Source organism: Cyrtonyx montezumae, unplaced genomic scaffold (assembly GCF_038088225.1).
Source record: "Cyrtonyx montezumae isolate F1298 unplaced genomic scaffold, pur_monq_1.0 scaffold_21, whole genome shotgun sequence".
Lineage (NCBI taxonomy): Eukaryota > Metazoa > Chordata > Aves > Galliformes > Odontophoridae > Cyrtonyx > Cyrtonyx montezumae.
In genome coordinates, this window is record NW_027071948.1 from 6326651 (window position 1) to 6351006 (window position 24356).

The following is a 24356-nucleotide window of genomic DNA, read 5'->3' on the forward strand; positions in this document are numbered from 1 at the left end:
GGACAGGCGGATGCAGCAGCACGGGAGGATCTGGAGAGATTGGGTATAGGGCCTCGGGGAGCGCGGACGTGAAGGTGTGAGGGGGTACAGACGGGGGGCTCTGGGACGACTGGGTGCGGGAATGCCGCGCGCAGGGCCCGGGCCGGAGTGGAACACCGGCCGGAAGTAGGCCCCGCCGGAAGCAGACCCCATCGGAAGTAGGCCCTGCCCGTCATGTCGCGCGGGATGTGATGTCAGCACCTCGCGCCGCGTCGGGCGTCACCGCGTCGTCACGGGCACTGACGGCGGCTGCGGGAGGGGCCGGGCCGGGCCGGGCCGGGGGCGGCGGCGATGGCGCCGCGGCTGCAGTTGGAGAAGGCGGCCTGGCGTTGGACCGAGACAGTGCCGCCTGAGGCGGTGACGCAGGAGCACATCGAGGCGGCCTACCGCGTCGGGCTGGAGCCCTGCCAGCGCGGCGCCTGCCGGTACGGCTGGGCCCGGCCCGAGCTCCCGAGCCCGGGCTTCGTTCCTTCCCCTCCCCCGCTCCGGGGTCCCTCCTCCTCCTCTTCCTCCTTCTCCTCCTCCTCTTCTTCTTCCTCCCCCTCCCCCTACCGGTGCTGGGTGGCAGCCGCCCTCCGCCATTTCGGGGCCGTGGCCGTCCCTCAGCTCCCCCCGTTGCCTCCCACACCTCCCGGTGTTCTCTCTCGCATTATCACCGGAGATGAGAGGGTCTCTCTCCCTGTCTGCGCCCGGATACAAGGACCCTGCAGTGGTGGGAGCCTGGCACTCCTCCCTGGGACCCCCCCCCTTTTGCTCTCTCCAACTCTCAGCCTACCCCTGGGACTCCCTTTCCATCCTCTCCCCATGAGATTCCCCAGTTCTCCCCCAGCCCTGTGTTCTGGGGAGGTGTGGGATGCTGTGAGTCCCCACTGTTGTCCCCACAGTCACTTTCTCTCTCCCTCCCCCCCCTAAAAACCGAGGGGCTCTGTCCCTTCAGCGGGTGACGGATGGCCCTGGTGATGGTCCTACAGGAGGAACTGCCGGGGGAACCCCAACTGCCTGGTGGGCATTGGGGAGCACATCTGGCTGGGTGAGATCGACGAGAACAGCTTCCACAACATTGACGATCCCAACTGTGAGCGCCGCAAGAAGGTACAGCCTGCCCCCTGCCCCAGGGCGAGGCGGGGGTCACACCTCCTTGTCCTGCCTGTCCAGCCATTAGTGGGATGCGTGGTGCTGCTGCGCTGCTCCCACCCCAACTGCTGCATTTCCACTCGCTCCTCGGCAGCGCCGAGTGACAACTATTGCTTTCTCTCTCACGCCAGAACGCCTTTGTGGGCTTAACGAACCTCGGTGCCACGTGCTACGTGAACACTTTCTTGCAGATGTGGTTTCTTAATCTGGAGCTCCGGCAAGCCCTCTACTTATGTTCCAGCAATGAGCATGCAGCCGGAGAGGGCATCCCCAAAGATGAAGGTCAGTGGTAGCTTGTTACAGCATTTTATTTTCTTTTTTTTTGCTGTGAATGAAGTGGTCTTCCTCGTTTTCCTCTAAAATCTGGTGTTGTAGACTTTGAGAATGAATTTACGGTGTGAATTGATGGCTGATGCTACAGCTGTTGGTTCCATCTCTGTGTGACTCTTCAAATCCTTCACTCTACTTTTTAGGAGCAAATCAGGTTAAACCATCCTTTATCATTTCTTCTATCACAGTGGTTGGATTTTGCTGAAAACTTGCTTGGGGTTTCTAGTCTGAAAGCTGTGCTCGGTGCCAAGAGAGGCAAGGATTTAGGTGCCAGGTGCAAGGGGCTGTGGTGCTGCACCTTCCCCATGGTGCCATGCTGGAGGTGTGCTCTGAGCTGCCGTTTTTGTGGTACTTAGTAGACAGCATCTTTCTGTTTGGTTTAAGCTGTTTCCTGACAGCTTGTGTTGGGTGCTGTGGGATGTTTGGCCTTCGCTGGGTGGTCATCCAGCAACAGCTCAGCACTGACTGCTCTGCTCACTGCCCCTTCTCACACTGAGCTGGGGAAAAAAACTGTGAGGAGAGATGTAGAACTTATGAGTTGAAGTAAGAACTCTTTACTAAGGCAGAAAAGGAAGAAGGAAATGACTGTAATGATATTTTAAAAGGCATTTATAGAACAAGTGGCGCACAAGGCAGCTGCTCATCACCCACTGACCGATGCCCTGAGCAGTGGCTGCCACTCCAGCCTCAGTCTTCTAGTTCCCCATAATGCCATTTTTTATGGAATATCCCTTTGGCCATGTTAGGTCGACTGTCCTGGTTCTGTCCCTCTCAGCATCTTGTGCACTCAAACCCTCTTGTTTGCCGGGCAGAGCGAGCAGCTGAAAAGTCCTTGGCACTATGCAGCACTGCTCAGCAACAGCTGAAACATTAGGATGTTATCAGCATTGTTTTTGTCATAAGCATAGCACTGTACCATACTATGGAGAAGATGAACTCTGTCCCAGCTGAAACCAGGACACAGCTGTCATCACTGATATTAACTACTTCAGATCTCATGATGGTTTAAAACAGCTCTACTGAAGTGTCATTTTCAGTTGTTCTTTATACAGGTAACTTGTACAACTTATCTTTTTTGTTTTTTTTTTAAATAGACTATGAGCCTCAGACAATCTGTGAACATCTGCAGTATTTGTTTGCCTTGCTGCAGAACAGCAAAAGACGATACATAGATCCCTCTGGGTTTGTCAAAGCACTGGGCTTGGATACAGGCCAGCAGCAGGTAGGCTTGAGCGGTGCCTGCAGTTACCTTCTCTAAAGATGCGTGCAACTGCCCTTTTAGGTGTTATTTGAACATCTCCAAGCTGGGATCTGCTGCTCAGCTTCACTTGTGCAAACACAAAGGGAGAAGTGCTCCAGGGCCTTCCTGTCTGGGAGGGTGAAGGAGGAGCAATGGGACCAGCACATTAGCACCTGCTTCAGAAGCACTGAGTGTGCTGCAGGATGAGTGTGTTTCCCAGGTTGTTTCCCAGGGCTTTGTGATGCAGAGCTCCTCGGGGACCTGAGGCTCCTGTGGAATGAGAGCTGAGGTCCTGCATGAGTCTGTGAGCAGAGAACTTGCTTTTGGGAGAGGTGAGCACCACACAGGGCTGTTGTGGAAGCTGAAGAGGACAGAAGAGAATGGCTTGAAAATGAGGTTTGAGAAGGAAAGGAGGACAGCTGGGATAAGAGCTGGAATGTGGGCACGTGTTGCCTTGGGAGGATGAAAGAGGGGAAAGTTGCTCCTCATCCCTGGGAAGGACGTGGCTGTTAGTGACCAGTGAGATTAAAGGCTAGCCAAGTGCCACGTGCAGTTGTGACAGTGGTAGGAACCAGAGAGAGGAGCTGTGGGACCATGGCAGGCACAGCACCGAGAGGAGAGGAGAGGATAGTGGGCTGGGGTTTGGTGCTGAGGGCAGGTTGAGCATGAGAGGTGAAAGCCTGCTTGTTTTCTGCAGGAGAGAGCAGGGGAAAGCAGTGCAAAAAAGGAGGGGAGTGACAGCGCAGAAAGCAGGCTGCTAGGGGGGAGAGGGATGCCCTGAGGTGTGTGCAGCAGCTGCTGGGCCTTGCAGGAGGAAGGGAGCAAAGCTACAGGGCAGCTTCTCAGTTTTATTTTCCCCATGTTACTCAATGCAGGCAGCTTGTATTGTGTGCTGAGGCTTTGAATAATGAGCATTAACAGTTCTGCAGGAGTGGCGGGCTGGAGAGATTGACTCCCACCTAGCCACGCTGGGGCAGGGAATGATTAATGCTCTGCGAGCTGCTCCTGCGTCCCCTTCAGAGCCGCTGTGATCTAGCAGGGCAGAGCAACGTGCAGTGTCTCCACAGCTGGGCAGCAGGAGCCAATGTTGACACACCAGGTGGAGCCACAAAGGGATTGACGCCGTTAACGAGCCGCTGTTTTCCATTCAGAAGCCTCCAAGCTGCGGGGCAGAAGTCAAAGCCACCCTAAGCTGCTGGCCCAGAGCCAGCCTCACTCCCGCTGTGCTCTCGCGCTGGGGGCCTTGTGCTCCTTTTAGGCAAATTCCTCATCTTTAGTTCTCCCGACTGGTCTCTTTCTATTCAGGGCACGCTGAAGTCTCTGTGCAGTCTGTGTGGAGGGCTCTGTAATTTGCAGTAAATTAGCAGTGATTGTGCTTTGTGCTGTGGCGTATTGTTAAAAGCCTTGGCTTTCTGTTTCAGGATGCCCAGGAATTTTCCAAGCTGTTCATGTCTCTGCTGGAGGATACTTTATCCAAACAAAAAAATCCAGACGTTCGAAACATTGTTCAAAAACAGTTCTGTGGAGAGTACGCATATGTCACAGTGTAAGTATGTGGTCCTTGGGAAGAAACGTTTAAACGTTTCAAGAGAATATGAGGAGAAATGTCCCTCCTAACAGCCGGAGCAGGCAGGTAAGCTGCCAAAATGCTGTGTAGGAGGCTTTTAGAGTTGTATGCAGGTGCTCCAGGTTTTCCTGGTAGGTGCTGTTATCCTGCATGCACCATCCTTCAGTGGTACCGCATCAGCTCTGACTTTGGTTTTTGTGCTGTTACAGAGCTGCATGGGGAGGGTTACTGGTGGCTGGGGAGTTGCAGCACACCACCTGGTGAACTTGTCTCACACATTTGTGTTTTTCTTTATTATTCTAGCTGCAACCAGTGTGGCAGGGAGTCCAAACTTGTGTCTAAGTTTTATGAGCTGGAGTTAAACATCCAAGGGCACAAGCAGCTGACAGACTGCATAACGGAGTTTCTCAAGGTATGGGCTCGTTGGTTTGTGAGCTGTGCTGTTCTTAGCGACGTGTTCCCATTCCTTCCATCAGCTAACAGCTTCTGAGGTCGGTATGGGCAGCTGGAGCTGAGGTGCCTCAGTGAGATGAATGCAGAAGGGAATGCTTTCCTGTGAACCCAGAAAGCGAGGACCCAGTCTTGCACTCCAAGGCAGGGAGCAAGGAGTGGCTCTGGGCAGGATTGCTGCACATGGGCGTGTAACAGCTTTAAGAAGCACTTGGAAGCTGTGTGTTTAGTCAAAATGCCATCCTGGGAAGGCTGGGAAAAAGCCCCCAAGCTTAGCCAGGAGTACCTGCATGCTTTGTCATGGATAGCATTGGGAGAATGGCTGCTTGTTGTGTTTTCTATATGGGTGCTCATCTGCATAGCAACGGAAGGCATTCCCTACTCTAAAACATGCTCTCAAAAATACTAGCAAGGCCCCAGAATAGCTGGGGAACAGCTGCAAGTGCTCTTCATTTGACTTGAAAATCTGCTGGGGTCGATGGTTGCCATCCTGTTAAAAGCTTGAGGCTTGGGTGCAATTATGAACCTGAGGGCAGAGCTAACCTGCAGCATGATGCTGCTGTGCTGACTGGTTGCTCTGCTTCTTTAAGGTGTGCTGGGAAAAACAACAGCTTTGTGTGTGCACATGAAGGGGCAACTGCTTGCAGAGGGCAGTGCTGCTGCCTTGACGTGGGGAGCTTCCATCTGTCTGGTCCTCCTTGCAATGAAATAGTTGGAGTTAGAGTTCTGAGGCCTTAGCTCTGCCCAGGCACAGACTTTCCTTTCCCTGGCTGATGTGTGTTTTGCTGAGCCCAGAGGACTGTGGTTTCCATTCTAAAATGTGGCTGTACATTAACTTGGTCTGCGTGATCTTGTAAAAGGACAAATCCGTTGTTTTCTTTCTCCTTAGCCCTCGTGGTATTAAACCAACTTGATGCACTTTGGTCAAGTGGAGAGCAAACCTGGTAGCCTTGTTGGCAACGTTAGAGATTTAAAGTGACAACAGTCTGCTATGACTGTGCTGTAAAGTGCCCTTGTTAGCTCAGAGGATTGCAAATTTCCAACCTGTAGATTAGTTTGGAAGGCATCTGTGTGTAGGCTTAAATGTTTAAATGTTCAAGTGCTTTCCAGTCTCACTTGGGCTCAGGGGCTGGCTTCAGGGTAACCTGTTCTCAAGATCTTTCTTTCTGCTCACCCCTCTCCCCCCCTTCCCCTGCTCAGGAAGAAAAACTAGAAGGGGACAATCGTTATTTTTGCGAAACTTGTCAGAGTAAGCAGAATGCCACAAGGAAGATCAGGCTGCTAAGTCTTCCATGCACACTCAACCTGCAGCTGATGCGTTTCGTGTTTGACAGGTAAGCCTCTTTCTGGAGTGCATGCTGTAAAGGCAGCAGTGCCTTGAGTGCTTGGAAGCCCTCTGGAAAGCCATCTGCTCTTCTCTTTCTGTGTTGGTTTGAGATGTTGAGGGTTGAGTGCGTGCATGAGCTTCTTTTGGGATACTTGGTGGGCTTCAAGGGATGTGATGTGAACTGTTATTGTTGTCCCCTGAACTGAAGCTTGGCTGTTTGCCTTTGCACAGACAAACTGGCCATAAGAAAAAGCTCAACACCTACATAGGCTTCTCTGAACTGCTTGACATGGAACCTTTTATGGAACAAAAAAGTGAGTAGCACGCTGTGGTAGTTGTCAGTTACCTCTGCCTCTCAACAAACAAGAGGAGATCTTGTCCAAATTTGCTTTTAGCTGGGGAATTTGTCCAGAGCTGTTGGAAGCCTGAGCAGCAGCTATCTGTCCAGCTGAGCAGCTTCAGGAGCTCTAGCTAGTGGAATGGAGAGGGGCTTGGAGAGAAAGCTAGGTGCAGCCTTTGCACACTGCTCTGCAAAAGGCTTTAATGCTAGGAAAGAAAGCAAGGGCTAAATAACTGCTGTTTTCTTCCCAGATGGTGTCTACGTATACGAGCTGAGTGCTGTGCTCATACACAGAGGTGTGAGTGCATACTCTGGGCACTACATTGCCCATGTGAAGGACCCACAGACAGGAGAGTGGTACAAATTCAACGACGAAGACATCGAGAAGATGGAGGGGAAGAAACTGCAGCTGGGGATTGAGGAAGATTTAGGTAAAACCTTTAAGTTGTGAGTGCCTTTTTAAAATAACTCTTTTCACAGAGGCTGAATGCTGTGGAGGCCCTGATACACTCGTAAAAGCAAAAGAGCTCCTACACGTGCTGTCACATTTTAGGGGTAACATGTGAAACAGCACTTCTGTTAATTGCTGCTGAGTGTTTACACATGCCTCGTGATCTTTCCCTTTCCTCTAGTATTTCTCTTGCTGCCACATGGCAGATAACACTCTGATAAGCCAGGTGCTATCAGGGTGGAGCAGCTGCTTCCTTGGCCAGTGTGCAGGAGGAGGCTGGGGAGCAGATAACAGTGTGACTTTCAGTTTCCTTAATGTGTTTTCATTTCTGCCATGTTGTTTCATTCTTTGGCTCTATTAGGAGGCAGCAAAGAGTCTTCACACAAATCTCAGTCAAAAAAAAATCCAAGATAGCCCTCTTCAGTTTGCACTTCTTTCTTTTCCTTCTGTTCTGCTGCTGTCACCTTACCCTGTGCTATTGTCCTCCTACAGTGCCACTAACCCATTCCCAAAACACTCTCCCACCTGAATGCTTCTGTTGCACTGTGTTTCCAGTGCCAATCATTGGACTTGATGAAACACTGCCTTTTTAAAAAGCATTCTTAAACAACAGCTGAATGGAAATAGGCCCTTAGATTTATTCACGTTCCAAAGCCTGAGCACAGCCGTGGGATGTTAGCTGGCCTGTCCTCCTGCCTCCCATGCAACACCTGCGTGATGCCACTTTATTTTCAGCTCTAGGTAGTAAACACCTTCTTGCATTTCGTCATGGTGTGCATCATTGCAGGCTGCCACCAGAGCAGCTTTGTCATCCTGTTTATGTTTGACTGTGCTCTCTCAAGCCAATTGTGAAGCTGGCTAGACATCTAGTGGTGTATGGGGGGAAAATGAGCCCTGAGAGGCAATAAAAGGTTCTAAGCCTTTTCTCTTTAACCTCACAAGTTACCCAGAGGAGCAGAATAAGATGCAGATGACCTGCTGTGGCCTTGATCCTGTAAGGGGCTGTACTTAACCGCAAGGGAGTGTTCTTGCTGAAGCACGGGGCTGCTTGGGTGGAAGCAAAGCATGTCTGGAAGCTTCTGCAGAATCACCAAGTGTTAAGCAAAATAGGAAAGTGCTGATTTCATTTGTCTACTTCAAGCAAAACTGGAATTTAAGAGTTGTCTTCATTACAAATGCATGCAGCAGCGGGAGGAGGTTGGCAGTGCAGAGCAGAGATCTCTTGTAGGGACAGTCCTGAGGCCTGGCCTTGCTCATGGGAGCAACGCAAAATACTTGGAGAAAATGCAAAATAAAGACCATTTTGGAAGTCCCCTGGATGGTGTAGCAGATGTATGAGATTTTTCTCCAGGATTTGGGAGAAAAACAAAACAACACTTCTTAAAAACTATTTCAATATTTAGTTTATAGTTTGACCTACAGAGGTTTGGGATTTTTTAGTTTGTTTGTTTTTGTGTTAGTGCACAAGCTGGATTTTGAATCTGTATCTTTTTTAGATAAGCATGCTTCCTTGCCTGGCAGTCTGGAAGCAGTCACTCTTGCAACATGAGCTTGCATCATACAACAGCTGCTCCCAGATGAGCATTTGCACAGCTGCTCTCTTCACCAGAACTGCCCAGCAGAATGGTCCCTGTGCTGATTTTTACATCCATGGTCATGTGCAAGTAGATCTCTTCCCTTAGGATGTGACCCTGTTCTTCGGTGTCAGGACACCAGCACTAACAGCAGGAGGCAGAGGAGGAATGTTTGTGCAAGAGCTGCTTTTGGCTTGACAGGGCCAGGCTGGGGAGAGAAGAAAGCCTCTCTGATGGAGGGTGGTTTACAGCAGGGCGCTAATTTAGTCCCTCTAGCTGTCCTGCTTCCAGGAATGCTGGAAGGAATTGGGCTTGCTTTGGGCTAAAGGTCAGGCTGGCACCAGCCGGGTGGCCAACTCAGCCCGTTAAAGGAGAGTGCATGAGCAAGCTCATGTATTCACTGTGTTCTGCTTCTGTGCCACAGCAGAGCCTTCCAAGTCTCAGACCCGTAAACCTAAATGTGGGAAAGGGACGCACTGTTCGCGCAACGCTTACATGCTGGTGTACAGGCTGCAGACCCGGGAGAAGTCGCTGACAGTGGAAGTACCAGGTAAGGGAGCACACTCCCAGCCTCTCCAGCTCTTCTCCCAGAGCACATCCCTGCTCGGGGCTGTGCTCGAAGGACCTTTTGCTGTCTGGCACTGCACAGTGACTTGCTGTCACAACGTTGGTCACGTGCAGCAAAATCTTTGGACTTCCCTGGCACTTGGATCATGTGAACCTGGTAACATCATCTCGGCCTGCTGGGGCACGTGACCCAGGGGTGTCCTCTGGGAGGGGGTCAGGAGGAGGTGATGTCCCACTCGGGTTGACTGTCAGCAGGGCACACAATGTGTTAAAGGGGAGTAGTGCTGGCAGGTGGCAAGTGTCTTCTACAAGTGCTTAATCTCTGCCAGATCTGAATTGATGGCATAAAACCCAGAGGCTGTGAGCCTTCAGCGAGAGTTCTGTGCGAGCACGTTTGTGACTCGCTCTAGAATTACCGGGGGTGGCAGAAACCCCTGTAGATTTGCCCTGTGGAGTTAACGATGCTCAGTGTTTGTGTGCTACTCGATGTTAATTAGGCCTCTGGTGCTGGTGAGGCTGCAGGTGTGCTCCTCCTGCTCCCTATTCTGTCCTGTTGGAGGTGTTGCTTCCCCTCAGAGCCGAGCTATGTGTCAGCATCTGGTGTCATTGGGTGCAGGGGTGGGGGCTGCTGGTGAGGGTTGAGCTGTACAGCTTTCTCTAACCCCTTCAGGACCCTCCCTCCCTGCTTCCCCCCCCCAACACTTTAACTTTTCAGCCCCCCCGCTCCCCCACCATTCCAACCTCAAAGCCCACCCTCCAGGCCTCGCAGCTTGGTCCTCGTTTGTGCCTCAGAGCAGCCTTTCAGCCTCTTTGCTGAGCTCTTTTAGGCTCTGTTCCCTCCTACCCTTCTGCCCAAAACAATACTCGGCGGAGCTTCCCCACCCAACTCTGAATTCCTGAGTAGCCCTGTGGTTGCCTTTGTTTCACATGGAGGCGTGCCAGGTACATGGAGCAAAGGGCAGCCATCAAGCCTGGTGGTTTTGGAGTGGCTTCATGCAACTGCGAATTCAAGGCATGTTGCTTTGATGCCATTAAAAACTGCTGTTCCAGCATGGCAGAGGAATGCAGCCTGGCTCCCCAGCTCTGACCTGAGGACAAGCAGGTTGGGCTGATGACTTGTAGTGCAGTGTTTTCCCAAGGCAGGTGCTGTGCTCTCTGGCTACACAGGTGTTGGTGTTTCTGAAATATTATAGCTCTTCAAACTAATTCTAAATGGGAAAAGGCTTCAGATAAGCCATCCAGTGCCCCTCTTTCAGACTAGCATTCCAAGGGAAGCACTTTATCTTTCTCCATGCCAAGTTTTTTGTTTGTTTGTTTTTGGTTTTTTTTCAGTTGGTAACAGCAGAAGTTCCCATTACTTCCACCTCTGTGGCAAGGTGAAGGTCTGCCCCACATATCTCTGATCTCATCAGGGCTCTGTGCCCTTGTGTTTGCAGCACAGGGCCTGCAGGTACACCTGTGGGATGAGAAGCTCTCATTTCTGCCCCAAGAGCTGCTGCTCCTTGGCAGGCTGAGGAGCTGCTTGGCAGCAGGCAGGGCAGTGCCTGGGGCCGGTACTGCCGCAGTGTTCGCAGCCTCTGCACTTCGCGCGGCCGCCAGCACTCGGCGTTGGCTGCTCAGCAAACAGAGAGCTTCTGCAACACAGCCCTGGGTAAATGATTTCCTTGGGTGCTTTGAGCCCTGCAGGACAGCTGCATTTAATCATCTACTGCCATAACTATCGCAGAGAGCAATGTCCATGCATTTCGCTTTCAGAAAGACCTGATACATCTGCAGCCTCGGGGGAATTCTTAGCCTTAATTGTCCCCAGACAACTGATGGTGGTGGGGCTAATGACTGTCACTGGCATTTCTCCTCGAGGTGACAGGTGGCTGTTTCTTCTTCCCTTTACCCACAGCTTTCCTGCAGGAGCTGGTGGAACGAGATAACTGCAAGTTTGAGGAGTGGTGCAACGAAATGGCCGAGATGCGCAAACAGAGCGTGGCCAGGGGCAAAATCAAGCACGAAGAGGTGAAGGAGCTCTACCAAAGGTTACCTGCTGAAGCTGGTCTGTAAGACATTGTGGTAGTCTTTTGTAGTCGCCCCTTGCTAAGATTAGTGGTGCTGTGTAATTAACCTGCAGCCTGGCCCTGTGGGCTGAGTGCTTTGCTGCAGGCAGCTGCTGCGGCCCTCTCTGAGAGGAAGGCGATTGCTGCCTGTTGTTGCTGTGTGCATGCTTAGAATTTGCTTCCCTTCACTTGTTTATCTGCCTTAACTTATTTTTCTCCCTTTTTGCTCATTCTAATGGCCTTTGGCATTGCTAATTCCCTTCTTGCTCTATCTCCATCATTCTCCTGTGCACTTCTATGCATTGTGACTGCTTGCTTCTGCCTGATGAGCAGCTCATCTTGTTAGAGCTCAGTGGTATCGAGGCAGAATAACTGCCCAGTCTCCAATTGCCAACTCATGTCAAGCTGTGGTGCTGTTGGTCTAAATTAACCTGCAGGTAGCAGGGTACAGGAATGCTTGGCCTCCAGCAGAAAACAATTTGATTTATCATTGCTGAGGCTTTGAAGCTGCGTGCCTGAGCTTCGTAGCCTGTCTGATGAGTGACTGAGGTTAATCCTTTCCTCCTGCTCCCTGCATCTTGTTGCCTTAGCATGTCTGAGCACCAGGATCCTTATCCCCTGCTGCCTTTCTCTCCTGTCTTCCTCAAAGCAAGCGTGCAGGAGCTTGCTGTCTGCCCAGTGTGGGGGAATTCCCACCACTCTGAGTCTCCTAAAAACTCCCAGTGATTGGAATTAAAGACTTCCAGATGTTTGTGTGGCCTGTTAGACAGTTTGGGTTGTTTTTAGCTTTTAGCTTACTCGGTGCTCAGAAGCAGCAGTGAGATTTAAAGAGCTGAGCAGCAGACTTTGGCCAAGGACTTAAATCTCTCCCCTGCTCAGTCTGTGAGCCCAAGCTGGGAACATTGGAGCATAACTCACGAACCAGGGGGTGTCACAGCTCAGCTGCAAGGCTGAGGGGTATTAAAATGTCACCCATAAATCAAAGCTGCGGTGGATGGTCGTGATGGAGGTATGAATGTGCCATGAGTCACCATTAGAAAGGAGCAACGAGCTCAGCCTTGGTGTGTTTTTGTTCCCTTCAGAAGCAACAGAATAGCTTGCTCTTAATGTTCCTAAGATGATAAAGGAATAAAGCTCAGCTCCTCTGCTCCTGCTTTAAGGTGCTGCCCTGGGGGCAGTGCTGCCCTTGCTGCTGTCACAGCCTGAGTGGGGCAGTGCTACACAGAGCTGCTGCAGACCCCGTCCCTCAGGAGCTCAGCTTCTCCCTGCAGCTGTGCAGACACATTTTCTGCCAGCTTTGTAGAGCCTGCCCCAGGAAATATAAAAGAAAAGCCCGTCCTTTCCAGGGGAGGAGGCTTTCATCCCAAACTAGCAAAGCCTTTCTGACAGCGCTGCAATTCTCAGGAGGTCACGGCTGTGTAGTTCAGCAGCATTGCGTAAGATGGAAACACTGCTGCTGGATCCTGCAAGAGAGAGGGTTTGACACCAGGGCTCACAAGGACCCAGCAAAGGTTTGAGGGCCAAGTATTCTGCTGAAGCTTCTCTGTTGTTGCTCCTTGGTGTGAAATGATGGATGTGTGTTAATTTGAAGCAGGCAGAAGCACTGAGATGAGCTGCATAGCTGTGCTTGCATTTCCACGTAACCTCAGCAAGCAGCTCCACAATGCACCACTCTTAACATAGCTGTACATGGTGTGTGCATCACCGGGGGTCTCAAGGTGGAGATGCAGGGATTTCCATCTCACAGCTTGTACCAACCTGACCCACTGCTGACCCGAACCCTGGCTCTGTGTGAGATGCTTCCCCTTGAGCAGACAGGAGTGAGCATGCTGCTCTGCTTCAACAAAAAGAAATCATGTTTGGACTAAAAAATTTGACCAAGTTACCACTTGCACTGTCAATCTCTTCCGTCTCTCTGGGCCAGAGTGGTAGGAGCAACCCAGAGGGCTGGGCACAGGAGCTGTGTCAGATGTTTGCCAACTTGTACTGCAGAGATATAACCAACTGCCATAGCCTGTTCATTTGTGAAAGCACCATTGAATATCAGAGTAATTATAAAATGCCATCTGCTGTATCACATGGTGGCTGACATGTATGGGCTTGTTTCTCTCCGTGGTTTTCCCGCCCAGGTTCTCCATACGACTTCATCTCTCTGGAATGGCTGCAGAAGTGGCTGGATGAGTCCACTCCTCCCAAACCCATAGACAACACAGCGTGCCTGTGCTCGCATGGGAAGCTGCATCCCGACAAGATATGCATAATGAAGAGGATATCCGAGTACGTGGCTGACTACTTCTACAGGAGATATGGCGGGGGACCCAGGCTGAACGGTGAGATGTCTGGCTTGCAGGTCCCCCCTTCTGCTCCTGGTGTGCTGAGCATGTGCTCGAGCTTTGCTCTGGTCCCAGGCCCTCTTTGGGCCATCCTTTATTACCATAACTTTATTTCTGTGCTGCTATTTCCGAGTGCTTTGTTTTTGTTTTTTTTTCTTAAATCACTTAATTATATTAGCATTCAAACAAATGCAGTTAGTCTGATTGCATGGCTGGTTTCAGGCCTGAGTCCTGCTCTGCCTATGGAGTACTGTGCACAGACAAATTCCTGAGAAAGCAACTCAGCTGATTCTGTGAAATAGCACAGCTTGCATGTGTAACCCCTCAGAGACTTCAGAATGATTTTTAAAGCCTGATAAAATGGCTGCCCCTCCCTTCCCCCAGCCTGTCCCGGGCTGCCTCATTCTCTGGGAACATGCACCTGTCAGTGAATGTGCTGGTGCTGCACATGTCTGCCATGCGTGTGATTCGTGGGGAGGGCTGGCCTCTGCAGTATCTGGGCATCTCTGAACTGAGCTCCAGGCTTAGTTTCTTTTATAAAGGAGCTCAATAGCTCCCACTGAGACCAGATTAGCTCGGCTCCTGTCAGGCACTTACAGGGAAGAAATGCAACCAGCAGAACATCCAGTGATGCAGGCAGGTCTTATGAAAACAGGGCAACCTTTATCAGTCAGCTGGAAGGTCACCTGCAGCTTCCTCACTGAAGATGATGGAGAGGGAAGGATCTGGGTGTGACCCTCTGGCTTCCCCTGCTCCTTTCCCAAGGTGTAAGCCCAGATGCAGGGCTGCTCCTGGTCCAGCACAGCATTATAGGAGGTTTGGAGCTTTTATTTGCTGATAGCTGGCTGGGTGGCTGGGAGCCCTCTCATCCCATGAGGGCACCTTGGTCTGTACAGCACCTTCATGCCACAGAAGTGCAGTGACGTGGCCTCAGGCCCCTACTTTCTGTCTCCCACATCTACATGTCTCTGTGAGCTCTCACAGCTTTTCCTGCATTCTGGTACCAGGGAGCTGGTGGAACAAACAACACCTCAGCTGAGGAGTTTTACCATAGCAGTGAACTTGCTTACGTACCACATCTCAGGTCATGATGCAGGGTGACCAGCACATGCCTTCCTTCTCTGAGCTCTCAAATCAGCTAGGTGCTCAGCTGTGTGTGCTGGAGTGTAACACTGTGTTTCTTTTATCCCCATTGCCAGTCAAAGCACTTTGCAAGGACTGTGTGGTAGAAAGGTGTCGAGTCCTACGTCTGAAAAACCAGCTAAACGAAGACTATAAAACGGTCACCAACTTGCTGAAGATAACAGTCAAGGGGTATGTGAGTCCTGGTGCCTTCAGATGTTGTCAGAGATGGTTTTTAGCAGTGCTAACCGATGTGTAAGGTTTTCTTCCCCCAAGTTTTTACTGTTGGGGCTGTGATTTGCATCGCTGACGCTGCTGTCTCCCCACAGGAGTGATGGGTTTTGGGTTGGAAAGGCGTCCTTGCGGAGCTGGCGTCAGTTGGCTCTGGAACAATTAAATGAGCAAGGTGAAGACACAGAGCACAGCAATGGAAAACTGAATGGAAATGCACCAAACAAAGGTAGTTCTGCTGCTGTGGAGCTCCACCAGCTCTGACTGATCCCTCCTAACAAAAGACCTGTCAGGTGTTCCGGCGTGTGGTGTTTTACTTCCCTTTTATGAGCAGGGAGGGAAGGCACTTCGGGTGGTTTGATATCACACAGCCTTAATTTCAGGAGCTTTTTATTTGATAAGTTTCAAAACTGCTGGGTGATCTTCGTACCCAGAGAAGAAGATGAGGTAATAAGTAGTTGTACACAGCTCTGTAAAATTACCGCCCCAGACACATGATCTTTTCATCTACTTTTATCTGAATGAAAGTGCAGAGGGGGAGGAAGAAACATGAAAATTATCTTGGGGATGTTTACTGCAAAGGCCTACGGATGAAACAGCACAGCTGGTAGAGCAGCCCTGGCAAAACACTGCTTAGGAAAAAAAACACCATGAATTGGATTCTCTTCTATCCCTGTATCATTCGTTTGTGACGACGTGTGGGATTTATTTGCCTTCTGTTCTCGAAACCCTTAGAAATTGGATTCCTTTTGAACTTTTTTTCTTTCATAACTGAGGGCAAGGAGCTTATTTGGGTTGAAGTGGAGATGATCAGCTAATTGCATTGATCTTGGGCTGGAGGGTTCTGAGAACATCAGATACCGCAGCGATGCTATCTGCTGCTGTTGGGGCTGGTGGCATCATTGAGAAAAGGGCACTTCTCTTCCCTGCGTCAGCAGCTGTTGCTGTCCCACATGCTCCCGCAGGGGTCACCTTGCTTTCAGAGCTGGTTGCACCTCCCAGAAGTGCACTGTAACTGCTCACGAGCCGGCTTGCTCCTTAGCTGCATTGCTTCAAACTGTTACATTGCTGTTTTTTCTGTTTCTCCTGCTTGATGGTCAGTGCTTCTGTCTGTAGAGCTGCAGTTCTGAGCTCCGGTGTAGCAGTTCTCACACTGGGTGGGTGTCAAAGTGCAGAGCAGAGGAGGCCATGCTGTGGTGCTCCGCTCTCGCCTGGAGGTTTGGGTTAGCTCTGAGCAGTGAACCCCTGCAATGCTGCAGCTGGAACAGATGCACCCTTTGTTGTCTCACAAAGGCTGCTCTTGTACTCCATGCACTTCAAAGCACTCCTACATGCCACGCAGCCTGGCCTGCAGGCACACAAAGCCCATGTGTTGGAGAATAACAGAATAACGCTTCCCAGGTTTCCCTAGATTGAGAGTTCTGCTGAAGGGAAAGCAGCATCCTTCCCCCAAAGGTTTCCCCTGTCTTGCAGAGAGAAACTGTGCCATCTTCTTATTTTTATTTTTATTTTTAATTAGATGAATCAAATGAAGATAAGAGAGAGGAGGAAGAAGAGTTAAATTTTAATGAAGACATTGTATGCCCACATGGTAAGTCTGTGGGGGCTGGAGTTGAACATTTCTGTTGTTGCCCACTGCTCCAGATGTTAACCTCCTAGCCTGGGAGCAGCATGAGCAGAGCAGTTACCACAGAAGCGTGTTTTTATTCTCATTTTCACATGTTTCTTGACATTTCAAAACTCGGAGCAAGTGGTGCAAAGGACACAAGCACAGTCCAACCTCTAGGGAAGAACCTGGGTGCTGCATGGGGCTGCAGCAGCACTCAGAACAGTGGGAGATTCTAGAGAAAGAAAACGGCATCAGATCGTTCTCTGTTAGGAGCTCAGCCCAGGAGCACATACCCAACAACTGTAGAAGCTCTGTTGTTTCTGTTTGCAGCTGGGGCACCCAGGCATACTGATTCCCCCACCTGCTGTGCTTTGGTGTCCATTTACATCAGGCTGTGACCTGATGTTGGCTGTTGTGCTCGGTTAGCTGCGCTGCTGTTTGGGTCGTGTTGCTTGTCCGACGTGCCCGTGTTCTGCTGGAGGCTCCTGCTGGCAGGCATTGTCAATTAGCAGCACAACTCCCGTCATTAGGGCTAATCAAGGCTGTAGGGTAATGGCTTGATAAAGCCGGGCGTTGAAGCACTGTCTTGCTACCTGCTTTTCAGAGAGCATAGCTCCAGATTTCCAGTGCAGCAAAGCTGTTGCTGGCAGACAGGAGCACAGTGCGGCAGTGGAGCACTCAATGCAGGCAGGCAGTGTGGAAGCAGGCTGCTGGGGCTGTGCAAGGGTTAGGATGCTGAGTTGCTCATTGGCCTGATACTTTGTGCCATAGTGGGGCATGTGGGAAATCGGAGGGTACCTGCCTGGTTGCGTTTCACCTGCTGGAGGTAATCTTTGGTTCCTCGTGGAGAACAGCCCTCCTATCTCTGCACGCTTCAGGCATTCCTCTGGAGTGTGTGGGCTGAGGTGTGGTGCAGGTATTTGAGCCTGAGTTAATTGCAGGTTGTGAGGTGCACAGGGCAGCTGAGGTTGCGTAGCAGTGATTCTGTTTGCTGGGGGTGCAGGAACTGTGCCACGGGACATGGGTTTGTCTGCAGCCTGCAGAATGGTCACTGTGAAATCACAGCCCCGTAGCTGTGGCCAGAGAGCAGAGCCCAGTGCCCGCATTGGGTGGTCCTTGCTCCTGCAGGCATCTCCCCTCCCAGCCTCCCCATGGGCTCTATTCATCCACTGTTTTAGGCCCTGAAACCGAAATGTGAATTCAAGTCTTTGTTTTTTTGTTTGTCGGAGCAGGGAAGTGATCCCTGAGTGACTTTGTGTATTGGGCTCTTTTTGCTGACACGAATGCCTTCCCCCACTCTGATACCTGGTAATCTTCTCAATCTGGTTTGGGCTGCAGCACGCTGCTGAGCACAGCAGGGCACAGCCCTTCTGCCCCTCTCCCTGCAGGTGACCTGTGCATATCTGAGAATGACAGGAGGGTGGTGTCGAAGGAAGCCTGGAAGAAGCTCAAGCAGTATTTCCCAAAGGCTCCCGAGTTCCCAAATAACAAAGAGTGCTGTTCCCAATGCAAGGTATCTGAATTGCAAACATTACCCTTCTGCTGGCTGTAAATACATGGCCACGTGTCTGGTTTCCTCTTCAACACTCCCCAGTGCAGTGGGGAGAAACAGAGTCAGCTCTGAATAGCTGCTAGGAAATGAAGCAGCAACTGTTTTGTGCAGATTTTGGAGCGGGAAGGAGAAGAAAATGAAGCTCTGCACAAGATGATGGCTAGTGAGCAGAAGACATCCCTCCAGAATCTGTTCCACGACAAGTGCCGGCCTTGCCTGGGCAGCTGGCCACAGGTAGGGGACGGGGGGGGGGGGTTGGGGCTGGAGGCTGTATCTCTGCTTAGCTGCTCAGGCACTGAGACCCTGCGCTAGGGACGTGGGAGTCCTCGTGTGCCAGCACAGATGTTGCTGGCCTGGAGTCAGCCAGACAAGCAGGGATGGTATTTCTCAATGGTTACATCCATCTGTGGAAGTACTGACCCAGTGCAGCCCTGCTGAGCTTGTTCTGAAAGTGGGGGCAGGTGGGGTGATCTCCCCCCATGCTCGGCTATGCAGAGGGATCTGCTTCGAGCCTGAGTCCGTGCAGTGGCACTTGGCCACAGAAACTCCAGTGCCAGAGAGCTGTTCTAGGGAAACAACCGTTTCCTGCTATGAATTAGAGGTAATTGGATCTAAAGCTGAATTAACTTTGTAATAAACACAAGATTAGTAATGTAAGTGCTCGGTACTTCGTCTCAGATTATTTTACTTGGCTTTCCCAGTGCACTTGGATGGAGTTGTCATGGTAAAAATGCTGAGGTCTCAAAGAGAACGTGTGCTGCAGAAAAAGCTGAACAGTCATTGCCTCTCTACTGTTGGGTTAATTAACAGAAGGTTGTGGTTTTTTTTTTTTTCCCTTCCCTTCCAGGAGACAGATGAGCTGTATATCGTTTCACAGTTCTTTGTAGAAGAATGGAGGAAATTTGTCAGGTAACTGGCCTGAGCTCTTTGGTGCTTTGTGTTTGGTTTCGGGGGCTACAGGTGGTGACTTTGCTTTGAGTCAGTGTTGCCCAGAGCTGCATGCGTGGAAACAAGGAAGCTGATCCTGCAGGACTTGGACCCTGCACTCGTAGCAATTGTAATACATTGTGAGAATCTGAATTTCCTTGTTTACCATGCCTTAACCAGATGGTCAGATTAGATAGTAACCTGATTAGTTTTTTCATCTGCCTGAAGCTGTATCCCAGGCAGAGGTCACCACTTGGTCCTGTTGCTGTGAGATGCAGTGGGGCAGGAGCATGGGTTTGCAGTGCACGGGAGCTCTGGTTCCGTGTTGGTGGCAGTTCTGCACTCCCCATTGGAATGCCACCTGCATGTACCCACTTGCCATTTCCTTTTCTTGCTGCCTGCAGGCTTGTGCTTCCTTGCTGTCCATGCCATAACCTCCTGTTTCTTTGCCCAAGCAGGAGGCCGACGCGGTGCAGCCCTGTCTCCTCGGTAGGGAACAGTGCTCTGCTCTGCCCCCACGGGGGCCTCATGTTCACCTATGCTTCCATGACCAAAGAAGACTCCAAGCTGTGAGTTCCTTCTCCTCTCACCTCTGCCTTGCCCTGCAAGCCCCGGGGAGCTTCTCAAAGCTCACTGAGCTGCAGTGATGCAGGAGCACGTGCTCCCCCTGAACAAAGGGAGCACAGCTGCTTCCTCAGGCGTACCTTAGCGTACATCTCCATGCAGGGCGAGACCCAAATTGTCCAAGGTTGCTAGCTCAGGAAAAAAGAGCTTACTTAAGCTTGGCTAGTTCCTAACAATAGCCGACCCAGAGCCTGACTGTGGATCGCAGCATCGAGCTGCTGAAGCTTTGCTTTCCCTGAGAGTTTCCCCTGGAGCGCTGGGCGTCGGGCTGGAGTTCATGCTCCACAGCCTTGCTTCTGCAGCGAGGCAGAACTAACAGCAGCAGATCTTCCACTTCTCTCCCCTCCGGCCGTGTGCTGGGCATGGCTGGAGCTCAGCAGCATCACTAAGGACACGCTGCTGTGCCCCCATTACCTTGAGCACACCAACCCTTGTGTAGCTGGGGCTGTGGGTGGGTTCTGCTGCTTCTGTTGCCTTAGCAGACTGGAAGGAAGAGGGGAGGATATCGCAGCTCGGTGTTCCCGTGACATGAAGCACGTTCTTGTTTCTTTGCACAGTATAGCTCTCATATGGCCCAGTGAGTGGGAGAGGATTCAAAAACTCTTCGTGGTGGATCATGTCATCAAAATCACCCGCATGCAAGCTGCCGGGCAGCCCGAGGGAGCACTGTACAGCTCTGAGCCCCGTGAGTGAGCTTTCCCTGCCGCATCTCTCCTTGGTGCTGCCAGTACCTGGCTCTGCTCAGACAGATCTCTGCAGCTCCTGTGGAGCTCGGCGGGCGCCCCTGGTGCCATGAGTTTGTGAGGAGAGGCACCAGGCAGGTACACGCGCTCAGTGTCTCCAAGGAGCTGAAGCAATTAAATGCCTTTTCCTTTGTGCCTCCCCAGAACTCTGTCCAGAATGCAGAGAAGGGCTGTTATGCCAACAGCAGCGGGACTTGCGTGAGTACACCCAAGCAACCATCTACATCCATAAAGTGGTGGATAATAAAAAGGTACGGATCTCTCCCTTGGCCCTCTCTCATCCCGGTGCTGTTTCCTTGTTCAGAAGCTGCCCCAGCTGAGAGCCCACGTGGCCAGATGAGTGGCTGTCTGCAGGCAGGGCCAGGCGGCTTACAGGCTTCTGTGCTGATCTCTTTCTCCCTCCCAGCCCTGTTCTGGGGGAGCTGAGATGGAACCTGGAGAGGTCTGAGCTCAGCCAGCAGAGCAGAGCGCAGTGCGTGGTCTGGAGCCAGGGCTGTGGCTTTGCAGCCTGCCTGGGGGCTGGATCCCAGCACCGTGCTTGGCTCTGTTGCGGAGGAGGGCTCTTTGTCATGGTGCTGGACAGGGCTGTGAGAACAGGCAGCTATTCTTTGTCTGGCAGCTGGGGCTGGCGGAGGGGGTGAGAGCTGGCACGCTGCTGCCTCATTGGTGGGGCACTGCCCCCAGCAGCACTCAGAGCCACTGCTGCCCTCCTGCCAGCCACTGCTGCCCTCCTGCCAGCTCTCCCTCACGGTCAGGAAACCACAGCCCCGTGCAGTCAGCATAGAGCAGCACTGCTGGAATCCAGAGCACCCTGGGGACGATTGGTGCTGGACAGTTGGGAGCTGCAATCTTGAACCCCAAGCGCATGGATGGGGAAGGGAGCTGTGAGGCAGCGGGGGGGCGGAGCACAGCTGGGCTCCCTGCAGACCCCGGTGTGAGCACCCAGCAGGGTGAATGAGGAGCGCGTTGCATTCTGTACATTGGTGTCAATTATTTAGATTCCGTTTACTTAGGAGCTGCAGCCCACGAGTAATGGTGGTGAGTGCCTCTTGTTGGGCTGCTGCAGGGACGGATAAGTGTATAATTTACAGATAATACTCCTTTCTCTGGGTTAGGGCTTTCGTAATACACTTAGTTGAGTGGAGGAGCAGCCAGCTAATGGGAAGGAAATCAGCGTGGGCCCCTGAGACGTTCCCTTTGCCTGGAGAGGTCTGTAGCTGCAGGAAGCAGGATGTCCCCGCAGTGGGGTTTGCTTGGCAGCCAACAGCTGCAGTCCAGCAGAGCAGCTCGAGAGCTGTGTCTTCTCCTGGGCCCGGTCCCCATGGCTCAGTGCAGCTGGGGGCACATGGAGCAGATCCCTGTATTTCTCTAGCTTGGTTCATTTGATCAAGGTGGCATCCTTGAAGTGTTGAAAGCTGTTTGCTGTGATGTGACAGTCTGGGTTAGTTACAGAGAATGATTTTTATGACTTCAGGTAATGAAGGACGCTGCTCCAGAGCTGAACGTGAGCAGCTCAGAAGCTGAAGAGGAAAGGGAGGAAAACAAGCCAGAGGGGGAGCAAGACCCAGATTTTAACCAGGTAGAGATCAAAACACTGCAAGGTTCCTCTGCTCTGCACCAGCCTCTTGAGTCAGCGTGGTGGAACAGCCCTCCTCTGTTTTCATCTTGTGGGACAAAGCGGGAGAGCAGCAATGCCTCAGGTGTCCCATCCTAATGCACGGTTTTGTCTCCATTTGCATTACTGAAGCCAGTTTTGTGCCTGCACTCTTTGGTTTTAAAGCCAGCAAAGTCAGAGGCCTGTGCTCAGAGACCTGCACACTCCCAAGCATCGGTCGCTCGGTGTCAGGGTCACCCCAAGTCCTCTTAATACCAGTGAAGGGACACACTGGGGGCTGTGCCCCCCAGCAGCAGGGCACTGTTGGCAGTGTCTTGTGGTGCAGGTGGTGCTCTTTTTTAGAGAAGGGATCGCTGCAGCATCGAGGTAAGGTCTGTGCTGGTGCTATAGGAGCAGGAATTGAGGTTCCTTTGGTCGTCTCGACGGCATTACGTGTGTCAGGTGATCCCCAGGCAGTGCTGCAGCCTGGGAGGGAGCTGGTGCTGTGCAGTCCCCGTGGCCACGCTCATCACTCCTGGCTCTTGCTTTCAGAGCAATGGTGGTGCGAAGCGCCAGAAGCTTTCACACCAGAGCTACATCTACCAAAAGCAAGGCATCCGGCGGAGCACCCGGCACCGGAAGGTCAGGGGGGAGAAAGCACTGCTCGTTTCTGCTAACCAGACACTGAAAGAGCTGAAAATACAGGTAAGGCAGTTCTGCTGCAAGAAACGTGTGTTCTCAAATAAAAAAAAACAAAACAAAAAAACCTTGAAGTTAATAGTGAGGAGAGTGCAGCTGGGAGGAGATGGAGGGAAGAGTTTAAATCCCCAGTGGCAGCAGAGGCATGTGTTTGTGTGCTGCACGCAGTGTTTTTGTGTAGCTCAGCAGAATGTTTTTCCTCCACACAAAATCAGCCTGTCTCATTGTGTTGGCACAGATCATGCATGCATTTTCAGTTGCTCCCTTCGACCAGAACTTGTCGATTGATGGGAAGATGCTGAGCGACGACACGGCGACGCTGGGCAGCCTGGGTGTCATCCCCGAGTCCGTCATTCTGCTCAAGGTGAGGAGGGAGGAAGGGACGCAGCGAGCTGAACTGGGGTTTTGTTCCATGAACAGGACACATAATAGCTGCCTCCCTCCCTCCCCCCCTTACTCGTGCCCACCCTGGCCCGCTTTGCTGAGCTCCTCCCTGAGAGCTCTGGCCCTTTTTGGGGAAGGAAGAGCCTCCTTAAGGAGCACGACCCCGTGCAGCTCTGCCGGGCACCAACCTGTCTGCTTTGCTTTCCAGGCTGATGAGCCAATTGCGGATTACGCAGCGATGGACGATGTGATGCAAGGTGAGGGGGGGACCCCCGTGTGCTGCAGTGGGGGGTTGGGATTTGGGGGCCTGCGTTGCTGCCTCTGGTGGGGGGATGTAGGGGTAGCTGAATAGGGTTGCTTTGGCTTGGGGTTGAAACGTGAGGGGAAAACAGAGATGCTGAAGCTTTCGTGTGGCTGTTGGCTGGAGGTACGGCTGAGTGCCGCTTCTAACGTGATGCCTCTCTCGTTCTGTCCCCAGTTTGTATGCCTGAAGAAGGATTTAAAGGTGAGAATCTTCCCCCCCACACCTCCTTTTTCTGAAGCCCACGCTGACTTGTGCTGTGCCTTGCCGGCACTGTAACTGTTGGTGCTTGTCTCCTTGCCCCCAGGCACTGGCTTACTCGGACACTGATGGCTTTACAAGCGCTGGCAGACCAGAAAGGAAGAGGGTGTGACATGGCAGGGCATTTAAAGAGAAGGTGGATAAGGGACTGAACTCTTGACTCTTCCAGAAGGCAGAAACCCATTCTGAAATGACTGCCCCCAAAATGCCTTATGTCAAAGCAGATTGCACTGACGGACATCCTGACTTCAAGAGAATGCTCCCCATTTTATATTTAATAAAGCAACAGTAGGGTTGGAAAGCATAGCAGCAGAGGCAGCCTGAGCTGTGTGCGGGCACGTGTTTCCAGCGGGGGTATCGTCTGTCCCAGAAGGAGCTGTGGTGCAGTAGATCAAAACCACCTCGATCTGTTCTCCGCTAACTCTTTAGGCGTACTCTGCTTCCAGCTCGTGCCGTCTTTGATCCACTTTTTCAGTACAGCATGAAAGTAAAGAAATTGTTCGTTGTGAGGAATGTCTTGGTCCATTTCTCCGTGCTGTGAGCCCTGTGCTCCTGGGCCGGGCTGCCCTCCCCGCGCCGCTCACCTTCGCAGCTTCACTTCCAGCCGTGGCCGTACGGTCTCTCTCTGTGAACTGTGTTTTTAGAAATGTGGGCTGTTTTAATTATTTTTGATAACATCTCTCTCTGGTCCGTTACTGCCAAGAGCGCTCCCCCCGTCGCTTCGGACCCCTGGGGCTGTGTCAGCCCCACTCCCCATGCCAGAGGTTTTCCCTCTGTTCTTGTTTTCAGGAATGCACTAATTAATTTTTTACATCTCCAGCTCCCAGAAGCGATCTCCCCCTCTCCCCAGTTGCGTGTTTGTAGCAGGAACTAGTGTACCACTTCCAGACTGTAAAAAGAGGGGGGAGG

At 51.8% G+C, this 24356-nt stretch overlaps 1 protein-coding gene across 3 annotated transcripts; it reads left to right on the top strand.

The window, feature by feature from the left end:
• Window positions 1–286: 286 nt before the first annotated feature.
• Window positions 287–24356, top strand: USP48 (ubiquitin specific peptidase 48). Of its 3 annotated transcripts, none has more exons than XM_065738227.1 (27): window positions 287–464; window positions 1011–1131; window positions 1305–1455; window positions 2598–2725; window positions 4165–4289; window positions 4614–4722; window positions 5961–6094; window positions 6319–6401; window positions 6679–6858; window positions 8880–9002; window positions 10917–11066; window positions 13197–13397; window positions 14600–14714; window positions 14852–14982; window positions 16273–16344; window positions 17751–17875; window positions 18026–18148; window positions 18762–18823; window positions 19300–19410; window positions 20023–20150; window positions 20353–20459; window positions 21683–21787; window positions 22355–22507; window positions 22740–22865; window positions 23094–23142; window positions 23364–23390; window positions 23494–24356. In XM_065738227.1, the coding sequence occupies exons 1-27, from the start codon at window positions 331–333 to the stop codon at window positions 23514–23516; spliced, it is 3096 nt and encodes a 1031-aa protein (XP_065594299.1). In that variant the 5' UTR covers window positions 287–330; the 3' UTR covers window positions 23517–24356. The 3 variants fall into 3 exon arrangements, with proteins under 3 accessions (XP_065594299.1, XP_065594300.1, XP_065594298.1); XM_065738226.1 differs by having other exon boundaries at window positions 288–464; window positions 8877–9002; XM_065738228.1 differs by lacking the exon at window positions 21683–21787 and having other exon boundaries at window positions 8877–9002.

Coding starts and splice junctions, on each gene's coding strand:
- USP48 (XM_065738226.1), top strand. CDS start 331: ATGGCGCCGCGGCTGCAGTTGGAGAAGGCGGCCTGGCGTTGGACCGAG. Junction 6,859..8,876: donor GGGGATTGAGGAAGATTTAG/GTAAAACCTTTA, acceptor TCTGTGCCACAG/CAGAGCCTTCCAAGTCTCAG. Junction 22,866..23,093: donor AGTCCGTCATTCTGCTCAAG/GTGAGGAGGGAG, acceptor TTTGCTTTCCAG/GCTGATGAGCCAATTGCGGA.